Source organism: Montipora capricornis, chromosome 6, assembly GCF_036669925.1.
Source record: "Montipora capricornis isolate CH-2021 chromosome 6, ASM3666992v2, whole genome shotgun sequence".
NCBI classification, from domain to species: Eukaryota; Metazoa; Cnidaria; class Anthozoa; order Scleractinia; family Acroporidae; genus Montipora; species Montipora capricornis.
Genome location: NC_090888.1, coordinates 7,916,226 through 7,928,725, shown reverse-complemented (window position 1 = coordinate 7,928,725; position 12,500 = coordinate 7,916,226). Strand labels below are relative to the sequence as shown.

Sequence of the window (12,500 nt, the reverse complement as noted above, 5' to 3'; positions counted from 1 at the left end):
ACCTTTTTCGTCGCCACCTCCTGAATGACCAATGATTCCTTTGTAGTTTAAGTGTTTTAATTTTTAATTAGTGTTGTTATTGCTAATTTGTTATTGTTATTATTTATTGTAAGTGCATTGAGATTTTTAAATGCGCACTAAGAACGTTTCTACACTAAGAACGTTTCTATTATTATTATTATTATTATTATTATTATTATTTAACACTCTTAACTATGAAAAGCATTCTTTAAGATATCAAGGACCTCACAAACTACAATCGTCGTCACATTAATTGGAAAACAAGTGATGTCCTCTGCTCTCCCAATGTTAGTTTTGCGAGGTGGCTCCTCTAAATCAGTGAATTCAACATTTTGAGGGAGGATCACACCAAAAAGTCAGAATCTTAGTGCTGTCATGATGGTGTTCCAACTTAATTTGGCGAAGATTGTGTTCCACTAGCAATTTTGAGAGGCGTTGACAGAACATTGATTAGTAGGTCATGTACGACGCATTTCCCCAACGAGTGTAATGGATGGTCTACCATGTGTATTTTGGGAGATGTGATATAATGAAATCGAAATTATTCCACAGGAAACTAATTTATATATAAAACAGTGTCCTGGAGACTTTTGAACAATTGACTTTGTTTTGCGAGCAGAGAATTTATGTAACAAAATAGTTTTTAAGCGTGTTATAGATTGTGTGACACTGAGGTACCTGCATTTTATTGATATTCTGTTTAAGACTTGCCTGTACGTAGAGTAGCCGAAATTTGTAATATTGCTCGTGGAAGGGTATATAGAATAGCAAAAAAACCGTATGTTTTCTCAACTAAGTGTAAGGAAAGTGTTCGGAGGGGCCCAAGTCCCGAATTGAGTGGCCGGCAGAGAAGACTGCTTCTGAAAACGGTAGTCCGTCTATGAGAAAGAGAAGGGATTTAACTTTACTTGTAAGCGGCTCATGGAAGAGGCAGAAATCTCACAAAGGGAAGTGTCCATAAGAGCAGTATCCTTTCACCACAACGAGTCACCAAAATTTAATGGGTCTAAAATTGTAAAACCGTAGTTCGTACTAAAAATGCAACGGTGTAAATGGTGAGTTACTAAACCAGAATTATAAGTTTTACGTTTTAACTGCGTCTTGGGACCTGTTTTCAAGTGGTTTTTTTCCGATTTGTGCATGGTGACGTACTCAATTTCTTATAAAATTGTCTAAGGGTAATTTAACTTATGACTATCGGTGACTCGTGCACACTTTCACAAATAAACGTAACTGTTAATTCACTAAATACGAGCCTTCCCAGGAATGAGAAGTGTTTATTTGAATAGATGTCTATGACTTCACGGAGAATCGGTATATCTTTTCGTACATTTTCTGAGAGGTTTTAAACCACCACGCCATTTCTAAAAAATTAGGAGACATTCGGCCATATTTAAAACCCATGCAAACTAAGGTCCAGATGAGTGCAAAACACTGAGCTGTTTACGTTTTTACTTCTAAGCTCTGCACTGATGAAAATAATTCAGCGACAACGACCTCGCAGCTCGCGCAATTTGCCCGCCATTCCCCGTTGTACACCACATACTTTAAATTCCTCAGTTCAAAACACGATCCTCAGTGTCAATGTTGGTTTTGCGAGATGGCTCCTCTAAATCAGTGAATTCAACATTGGGGAGAAAGGTCAGAAAATTAGTGCTGTACATGGTGTCCCAACTTAATTTGGCGAGGATTGTAGGTTGTTAAATTGAAGGACTCCTTGAACATTGAATCTTTTAAAAAGAACATTAGGAAAATAGACCTAACCTCGTCTTTAAACAACAACGATAATTGCTGCAACCTCTGCAATTGTTAGAGATTACTGATTTATACATCTATTGTCTTACTTTGTATATTTCACACTTGTATAAGAGACTCGTAAGAGCTCGGGTATGACACTAATTTCAGCTGACAATTTCCACATATCGTTGTTTTTTTAATTTTCTCTACCGTATTGGCCTGTCTCTAAATCACCGATTTCATGCGGCTGTACTGAAAGTGACTGCCTTTCTTCCATTGCAGAATGGCCGCATTAATTGTAATCTCTTCCAATTCGACTGGTGTACACCTTTTACAGTGTCCGAGTTGGCCAGGGGAACTGTTGGTTACAGCCACCTTTTTCTCTGGTGTGAAGTCTCCACTACGTACGAGACAAACAGACTGAACTTAAAAAACACTTTGTTACATCTCCATATCATTGAATCAAGCAACAAAAAATTGGTGTACTGTAGAATAAGACTCGTTGAATTGGCCATTTGAATCGCCCGTACTCATAATCTGAGAGATGTGATTTAGGACTTTGAATAAGACATCCAAGTGAACGCACTGCATGGAACCAAGTTTGCGGGAGAATAAACAACAGACCAAATTGGCTGACTCAATGTTGTTCCCAATTCAAACCCTTTGGAAATAAAACGTTTTGCTCCAGGAATTTCCATATCATTTCAATGTGAATGCTACATGAAATGTCCAATAAAATACACAAAGAATGGCCGTTTTCACACTTGAGACGCATAATCCTTCTAGTCCGTCTGCTACATTTCTTTCTAGGTTTCTTTCCTGCTTTCCTTTTCGCAACTTTAGACACCAGAACTCAGTGCGCTCTTTCTAGTTCCAGGCTTTTCAGGGCAAAATAAGATGACTTTATCCGTCCTGATGTGAATTCAAGACGAATCATTCGTCTTTGACTTCGATAAGCGTTGCCGAGATTGCCATAGCCTGTTCTTTCTCCAGCCCTGTCCCCTACCTTTCGCTTTCGTGCTGTACTATGCTTGTTAATTGCAGTACAATTAAATTGAATTGATTGAAGGAAAAAGTTTGCTGAAATTGCTGCAATCATGTTTTCAAGATTCTAGAGTGGGACAATACCGGGAGAGGACCCCAAACTCGAACCCTGCTATAAAAATGTGGTCACTGATTTTCAACACGTCAACTCAAGCCTCCCACAACTCAGCTCATTCCACAACTTAGCTAATAAGTAAGAAAAAGAACTAAGACCAGAGGGACAGAATGTAATTTCAGCGAAGATCATGAGAAGAAGGCTGAAGAGAAGCCGTTATCCAACAATCCAACAAAGTGAAGCAACGGGTTTGGATCGTTCAGTTAGAAATCAAACGGCACCTGCACAGCCTGAGATGCCACAATATATGGCGGGTTCATCCTAGAGATGTAAGAAGGCTTTAAGTCCCGGGGGGGTACTCCCTTATAAGGGTTTAATGGGGACGTACGGCCAGCCAGGGTAAATTTTTCGGGATTTTTGTCTTAAACAGGGTATCGAATTTATCATTTTTTGTCTTAATCAGGGTATCGATTTATCAATTTTTGTCTTAAACTGGGTTAAATGTCTTAAACAGGGTATCAAAAATCGGAATTCTGTCTTAAAATGGGTAGGAAAATCAGCGATGTTTGTCTTAAAACATGGTCAGGGTATGAGGGGCCGCGCCGCACCTCCCCACCCAGGGATATATTGAGTACCCCCCCGGGCTTTAAGTACGGGATTCATTTGAATGAGTTATCTTCAGAGAAGACGAATACGATCTCAAGTCTAGTTTTATCCCCCTCGAATGCGTAAAAAGAATCAAAAACCAACATTTGACTTGATTTGTGTTCATTGTTAATTTCAGTTTACAGTGTCCCCAATAAGGCGTCAATCATTTTTGCCGTCTAGTTTGATTGAAAAGCGAATTTACAAGTAACTTACTTTGTAACTTAGTGTGAACGCACTTAAATCAAAAGTAAGTTTTCGGTTGTACTTACGGCCTACTTGCATTGGACCTCAGTGTGAACCCGCTTAATTTTCATCAAACCGATTCCTTTCCTGTCTTTAATAAGCTCCGTAATCCGGACATAAAGGAACAACGACGTAGACGATATATGATTTCTTGTAAACGTTGAAGGCGTCACGTCACGTCACGTCACCATAGCAATACGTTTTCTGGATGTAAACAAAGTTACTAATCCCGCCTTCGTGGAACGTGGTTGCTGCTTTTTCCGGTTATTCTAACTCGTTCCCCCTGTAAAATGAGTACCAACTGTCCTGGAATTAAACTGAAATAATGTGGCATTATTGTTCTAGATTTCTTTGTTTTGACTTAAGCTCCGTAATATTTTGCCGATCCGAGCAAACTTGAAAGCATCCGTTTTCTAAGCGACAAAGTCTTTAGGGAAATGATAGCCACCTTTCATATTGTATTTGTATTTCTTTATTTAATGAGCTTCAAAGTAAGCATTGTAGTAAAGGATTGTTTTCTGACGTCATATTATTTGTAGATATGAGGTAAAACACTTAAACCGATCTTAATTTTTTTCAAACAAACGTATGAAAAGCTTTCGGCCCAAAGCTGGACTATGTGCTATTGCAGTATTCATTTTGGACGTCTATTCTGCATAATTCCAGGTATCATCTTCTCCTAATTAACTCGTTGTTTTAGCTTTATCAACAAAGATTTAACGTGAAAGATACGTGAAAAGAGCTTTACTACGATCGAGGAAGTTTGTTGTCTTTTTTTCGCTTTTGAATATGAATAGTGAATTGACTGCTAACAATCTTTGTGACACTTGCTGGCCCTAAAATTAGCTCTCGTCAAACTTCAAACGGGTTTCTTTTGGACGTGATTGGATTCTGCGGTAGTTCGCTGTATTGCATGTTGGTTTACAACAGTTTTGGTCCCAATTTTACTTGGATCAGTTAATTTTTGCAAATAGTAGACGAGTCAAAGATGAGAGTCGGCAGGCTCAACTTCTTCAGTGTTCCAAAAAGAAAAGCTCTGTTCCAGTATACTGTTGTTTAGTCAGCATTTTACGTACGGTATATTCCTTTCATTACAAAAATAGATCGCTTCCATTTTAGATTACTTCACTTATTCCAGTTGCCGTGACAAATGGACGCCGTTCTTTTGAGCTTCTGCCTCGATTGAACTTGAACCTCTCACAGAAGCTTCTGACTCAGATGTAAGCTCTAACAGATGCAGGATGATAGAAAGATACAGTCATAACGCAACTTGAACCAATTACATGTAACCCTGGTTTCTCTTCAAGTCTGTTAATCATTTACCACTCGCAGCACTTAAATATGGAAAACAATCCAAGGAAACATTTATCAGCGCACGAAAATGTAGACTCCATCAATGAATTGTTTGATTCCGAAAGACAAATACTGAATCACGGAGAGAGCTACAGAGGAAAGAAACATCTGCACGCGAAGTCAGAGGAGATAACTACCTTAATTCATATTTTAACAGCACTGATTGGAAATTTGAATTCTCCTTATCGTAAGCTTAGTAGCAGTTGTTTGCTACTGTGGTTATTCAACTTGACTGCAAATTTCATATGGGATGGCTTCGAATCACGTGCCAAGTATGGTTATCCTTGGTTGTTCGTGCGTGGGTTGCTATGGGTTACGTGCTGTGTTTGCACGTGGCTTACTGTTTGTCGTGCAGTGTCGTGGTTGGAGCGAGGACTGGGTGAATTGGAGCGTGACAGGCAGTACAGCGAGGTGTTTCGTGACATATCGCGCGCAACTGAGGTAAGTTGGCATGTACAGGCAAGGAAGTAACACATTTTGGGACGAATCTCTGGAAAACTGTTTATTCCAATTGTGGCTGAAGATTGGTAGAAAAAGTGGAGAATGGCTTTCCTGATCTTTGGTCCGCGTATGATTTTCGCGCAAGGCGAGATAAGCCTTAAAGAACGCGCATTCTATGCATAACAAGTGAACTGGATCATTTTTTAATTCCGGGCCCCGTAATTCTTGTGTGCGGTCAATAATCAACAAAATGCAGGTCGGTTCATATTAAAGATGGTAGAAGTCTTTAAAGTGTTACTATGATCAAAAATCACTTCTCTTTTTTCTTCAGATTTTCAAAGTGTGATTGCTCAACACTTGACTGGCAAAATCTTAAGTTTTGATTTTTATCCAAAGGCTATTTACTTTGACTGTAAGTTTTTTTTATTTCACGGTCCGCCATTACTCACGTTCCAAACTGACCGACTGGACCTCAGAGGGTTGGATCTATGAAAAAGTGACGTCATTTACTCACTAGCTTAAAATTTCCACGTGTAAACGTAGCTTATTATATATGCAAAACACGACTTTAAAAGTCTGAAAGCCCGAAACTCCCGTGCTGCATATTAATTCAGCCGCGTACACACGCATTGCATTCTTAAACAATTGAGTCTTTGACGTCATTTTCTCGTCGATCCAGCTCTCTCAAGATTTTAAAGTGAGTAATGGCGGACCATATAAACAGGAAATTCCAGTTAAAATAAACAGGTGTCTTTTTGAAATCAAGGCTTAAAACTTCGATCAGTTTCTGTTTAGTTAACATAATTTTGAAATCCAAGGAAAAATGAAAATTGTGTTTACTTTAAAGGCCCACCTTCAACCGACATGCTTTTCGACCGTTTGTTTTTGTTATGGAAATTCACATTGCTTATCGTAGCGATCTGATTGGATGAATCTCAGCTTTGACGGGATTTTCATAAACAAAAATTGCTCCACGGCATGAAATGCTTGTCGATTGAATGTGGGCCTTTAAGTAACCCAGTCGCGAAAGCTTCTAAACAGGGGCAACCTTGTTTTTACCACTTAGAAACTGTCCTATTTCCTGGCATTGTTCGCGATAATATCTGGTTCTCTTCAGTACGGAATGATGCGCAGAGACCAGGCCACACATCTCGTCTTCGGGCATGAAGCTCACGCAGCATTGGGCGTGGTCTTGCACGTGCTTAGATTTATCAGTGGAGTCCACGTATATTATGCTTTGGCTTTGTTCTGGAGCATTCCCACGTGCATAATGTTGATCACTGGGTACTCTATGATTGAATTCCAAGGTAACATTACGTTCCGGTCCAAAACCGTTTACAATTTATATTTAAGAAAGCCAGATGCGTTGGGAAGCAGCGTGATACGGTGGTCGTATTCTGTTTAGTTTGAACTGGTTCTTTCAGGATATATATTTGAGAGTGCTACCTGTGAACTGCCTCAATAGCAAAGTCCACTGAAAACAAACAGAGCATAGGGGAACAGCAGTCCTAGCAGTATAGGGGGACAATTGTCAGCTTAACCCTTTTTAATGATCTAGCTCCTATACGCGTCTCTCATAAAACTCGTTAATAAGCTTTTCCATTTACCTCGGAATTTGATTATCTTTTTCCCTGTTTTCATCTCAGACATATCATTACACATCTTTTCAATTGTACCAGGGCAGTCATGAACTTTTAAAGGGGCTATGTCACGTTATCTTAGGGCGTTTAGGGGTAAGTTTTAGTTAATCGCGATTTTAAAAACTCGAAAATGGTAAGGTGGAATTCCTTTACTGAAAAAATCAAGATGATTATGAGCAAAAACGACCTTTATTCATGCGATTTGCCGACTTTTTTCAAGGTTACCCAAATGCAATCCGTGTCCATCTCTCTTTCCTTTTTTTTTGTATTTCTTTTATCTTGTTCAACAGTCTTAAGTGGTTATTGCAATGTTTCATTCTACTTTTTGGGCATTTTGGGTGTCATGAGATTGCATCATTTTAGGTGACATAGTCAATTTAAGGCTAAATCGAAGCATTGTTGGCAGTGCTAGTATTATTCAAGCTGATTGGTGCTCCCGAGTAGCGTCTCTAAGCATTTTTTCCCATTACACGCAGAACTCACTCAAAAACGACTGAAAAACAAAAACACCTTCTTCTCATTGAAACACGCTGTTGAAGGTTACAAAGAAAGAGTTCAGTTTGTCAAAGATTCATCATCCGCTTGTATGGTAAGTTACTGCGACTAAAATATTTGCTCATTAAACGTGCTTGTGGTAGGCTTTGTGAAAACGTAGTTGGTTTCAAGGGTTTTTCTCACTTCAAACTTTAAATTAAAATGTTGGAAGCATACTAGCTCTTGATTACAACTGCTGGTCTTCAGGACCACAGTTGCTGGACTCAATCGAAATTTTTAAGGCTGGTTTTCACTGGAGACGGAGTCTGGAGTCGGAGTCGTAATCAGAAGCGCAGAGCGATAGGATCTAGTGAAAATCAAACTGTCGGAGTCCGAAGCAGAATACCGATTCCGCTTATGACTCCGTCGCTTACGATCCACTGAAAACTGCATTGTCGGAGTCGGAAGCAGAAGCGGATAAATAAACCAATCACAAACATCGATTCCAAGCATTGTGATTGGTTGGTTTTTCCGCTTCTCCTTCCGACTCCGACAATCTAGTTTTCACTGGATCATAAGCGACGGAGTCATAAGAGGAGTCGGAAGAAAATGGAAACGTACTGATTATTCCGACTCCGATTCCGTCGAGTTTATGACTCCGCTTATTACTCCGATCTTTGATTTTCACCTGGTCATAAGCGCGCTTACGACTCCGACTCCGACTCCGACTCCGACTCCGACTACGACTCCGACTCCGACTCCCGACTCCGACTCCGTCGCTAGTGAAAACCAGCCTTTAAAGGTAAATGAACTGTTTTCCTTCACAGTAAATCCACCGGCTGTTTGTTTTCGACCCTGTTTTCGTACTTCTGTTCGGTATAATTACATAGGTGAATAATGAAAATTCTCTGCGCTGATTGGTTGTACTTGTGGTGACTATTACGCGATAATCACCTAAGCGGTTTGTTCAAAACGGTCGCAAGCAGTTTTGTACGGTGGCCCACAAGGGTCATGCTTCAAAATTAAAGAGTTGCTGCAAATAAAATAAAGTTCCTACAAATAAAATAGAGTTGCTGCAAATTAAAAGAAAAATTGCTGCAAATTAAATATAGTTGCTGCAAATCAAAACATCGAACGTATGCGCGCGCACCGAAGGAAGGGCAGGTTTCAGGGCAGGTACAAAACACAGGTCACGGTTCCCAAGTCACAGGTCATTGTTTTACCAATACAGAAACAACCCTAACTGTTTGCAAATGCTAACGTTAGGCCTAATTAGGCCTAAGGTTAGCTTTAATAGTTATTTAGGATATTTTCTGAATTGTTAAAACAATGACTTTTGACCTGGACCTGTGTACACTGTGTTTTGTACCTATCAGTGTGCGCGCATACTTTTGATGTTTTAATTTGCAGCAACTCGTTTTTTCAATTTGCAGCATCTTTATTTTATTTGCAGGAACTCTTTAATTTGTAGCAGGTTCCTTTGTGGGCCACTTACGGGGTTAGATCACCGCTGCTCTACCGACTGAGCTCCGAGGTCAGACGGGAGCAGGCCATGGGAACTGAAGTTTAAATAGCCTCGTTTGGGTTTGAAGTCACTTACAGCTGAAAGTGGCACTTTAAGTCGGCTTCCGTGTTGGAATAGGAAACAAACAAATAGCAATCATCTTGCAGCCCGAGGGATTACTTTGGGGACATTACTTTACCACCTTCATACGTACTCTACTCGTCCCTGTGAGTTATAAGTGCAGTTTCTTCCTCGTGTTTTAGTAAATAAATATGGCTTCTCGCTGCTACTAGAGCGAACACTTTTCGTTGAGAAGCCCATTTCCCTCAAGTTCATTCGTTTGTTTGTTTTTCAGGTGCTTCTGTGTACGTTAATTGCGTTTACTGTCATATCATTGGCGGTAAACGTGTACTTGTTTCTCTTCCTCCATCGTTCGTTGTACTTGTACATAATCCACGCCCTGCTACCGCTTGTTCTGGCTGCTTATCCATTAGTCACAGCTTCTTGGGTTACAAAACAGTACCACTGGTATGTTAATAAAAGCTGATACAATGTCGACTACCTATCAGTCGGTAATAGACCATTTTAAAGTTCCGTGCTCAGTTACCAGGCCTTCGAATAAAAGCGAGGCTGGAGTTGACTTTCCTTTGACACAAACCTCGCTGCTTTTCTTATGTAAATGAACCTCGTTAGCATTACAACAACATGATTTACATTAGAAAAGCAATGAGTTTTGAATCAAAACAAGGTCAACTCCAGCCTCGCTTTTATTCAAAGGCCTGGTAACTGAGCACAGAACTGTAAAACGGTCCATTTGTAATATGGCGTCATATTATTAGCAAGCCGCTGACGGGTTGTGGGTCGTTGCCATGTGGAAAATCCCGTCCTTTGCCGCACTAGGGGCTTAAAATGATTTAGGACATAAGTCATCATTTAGAGGTATTGTCTATTTTTAGAACGGCTAATGCTAGATTTTTTTCGGAACAAAACGTAGCGGCATTAGTGCTTTCCGTGCACGATTTTACCTTTTGAACGTGCAACCAAGAAAGTTGCGGTCAGTACTCAGTAGGTCCAATCTGATTGTCCGTTATTTGGCGGGACTTGTATTCTAAATTCAGATAATACCGCAAAGTGATAGGGCAAGGCCAAATCATGAAAAAAGATCGACACTTCTGGGTTATGCACGCTTGTTTAGGAGAAATAAAAGAGGAAATTGGTAAAATTTAACCGCTCCTTGAACTTGATCTCGGTATTCTCTGTTTTAACTTCTCGGCTGCACATGCAAATAGCTTGTTGGTTTGCCTCCAGTCGGTTGAGATTCTTAAAAGTTGCTATGTTCTGTTGTTTCACTTATAAGTATCAGTTGCTTTGATATTTACTGGAGCTTTGCTGATATTTATCATTGTTTCTTAGGCATTTGGTTACCGTGGTACAGGCATGGGTCGACGTCTCTGATTCAGAATCAGACTCAGATAACGATCTGTCCTCTTCTGAGGGGGTTACAAACCACAATGGGCACTTCCTCAAGAGATCGCCAGCTGACCACAAGGGCCTACAGGCTCCTGAGACCTCTTTCCGAGCTCACATGCCAGATACAGGCCACGATTCACGCTTCGTAATTGTAAGGCCATACAAACACGGCAACATAGATAAACTCCAGAATGTTTTTTCCGGATCTGCTCGGTTCGTTGGAAAGCTTAAACACATGAGAAAGTTTCGCCAGCAAAAGTTTCAATTCGAGAAGTACATATTGTACCTGGAGAAAGTATCTAGAAGCGAAGGCTTCTCTATTGGTGTAGTCTTGGTTACCTGGGAGCTGGTATCGGGTGTTTTGTTCTTTCTGATCTCGCTGATAGCGTTGTTTCTTCAGGAGTCAATATTCGGAAAGGCCGAGAGCACAATTAAGATTTAATCACCGGAAGGCCACTATTGTTAATTAATCAAGTACTTATACTTTTTTATAATCAGAAAAACACGAAACAAATGTTGAGACCGAAGAAAAAACATTAAGATTTAAAGACAGAGTGTTTCTGGATCTACAACGGAATAAAGACAGTCAGTTCCATGGATAATTTTTCGCCATCATCAATTGTGGACAGAAACTGACTAAATTCATAGCAACTGAATATCTTGAAATAATGAACCACTGAAACTTTAATATCAAACATTAACTGTGTCTGGCGACGATGGAATCTCAGGCTTAATCTTTAGTTCAAACAACCCAAATATTTCCGCGTTTCTCAAAAATGTTATAACACAGACGATGAACTAGTGAAACATCCCACCTTAAATTAATCTGAAAACAAAATTGATTGTGGAACGACAGGGTTATTAAAACGATATTTTAAGCCTGAATATGATACTACAGGACCAACATCCTTGGAGTTCCAGTACTTAGTATAAGTGCACTCCCATATTGTCATCGGGGCTGTCTGAGTGAGTGAGTGAGTGAGTGAGTGATTTGTAGGCCTGCAGCACGTGCATGAATTACAAAACTAATGTACGGTTTTCTTGAATTACAACAATTGATGTTTGTTTGCGGCCCACTTGTTGCCTTTTTCCTTTCTTAATTTTCTTAATGAAAAGAGAATGAAAACTGTTTGAGTACGCTATTGTCAATTTAACAAACATATTTAAATTCTTGAATGTCTTAAATCAAAATCACTCTTTTCACATTTACGGAGATCGTCACGCAAATTCATATTCTACAGAGATTCTGCAGGTCAAATAAACGAAAAAAAAAATCACCAGTCGACCATAATATTTTTACTCTCAAAGGCTGGGTCAACATTAAAAAACATTCAACAGTAAATTACTCGCAACGGAAAGGAAAACAGTAGAAAACTATTTTTATCGATCTTTGTCATGCGATCGATCAGCAAAAAATGTAGATTTCATCTACTTGTTTGTGTTGAAATTCCCGCGGCGCCGTGCTCAAAAATTTTGCCAGTAATAAAAGAAAAGATGAGCTCTTCTGAATTAAACGAAACATTAAAAAATCGCAACTTAGTTTTCACATATCTCGAAATCTCTTAGTCATCGAGTGTAAGTGTTCGTTAGGCAACACTACTTAAATGTTGCTGATTGGTTGATTTCACTGATAGTATCTTTCTTCTCTTGAAATTTTTCCACGCAATTTGTCGTTCCACTTTTCTTTCAAAAAATTATATCTGCATGAAAAACAGAGAAGCGGAAGCCGCCTGTGTAGGTCTGTTGGAAGCGTGCTTGAATTTCAACAAATGAGCCCCAAAATCGGCAAGAATTTGTGACGCTGATGAATTATAAAGCAGTTTCTATTTCCAAAACGATGGAATTGAATGGTTATAAGTAACCTTGTCTA

The 12,500-nt window shown here is 39.5% G+C and overlaps 2 protein-coding genes across 2 annotated transcripts in view; one reads left to right on the top strand and one right to left on the bottom strand.

Annotated features, from left to right (window-relative positions):
* Nucleotides 1-12,500, bottom strand: part of LOC138051401 (tetratricopeptide repeat protein 28-like) — a 695,954-nt gene that overhangs the window by 145,990 nt on the left and 537,464 nt on the right. The gene's annotated exons all lie outside the window — the stretch shown is intronic.
* Nucleotides 4,299-11,756, top strand: LOC138051417 (uncharacterized). The gene is made up of 6 exons (XM_068897610.1): nt 4,299-4,414; nt 4,868-5,542; nt 6,609-6,849; nt 7,659-7,771; nt 9,516-9,688; nt 10,574-11,756. The coding sequence occupies exons 2-6, from the start codon at nt 5,090-5,092 to the stop codon at nt 11,070-11,072; spliced, it is 1,479 nt and encodes a 492-aa protein (XP_068753711.1). The 5' UTR covers nt 4,299-4,414; nt 4,868-5,089; the 3' UTR covers nt 11,073-11,756.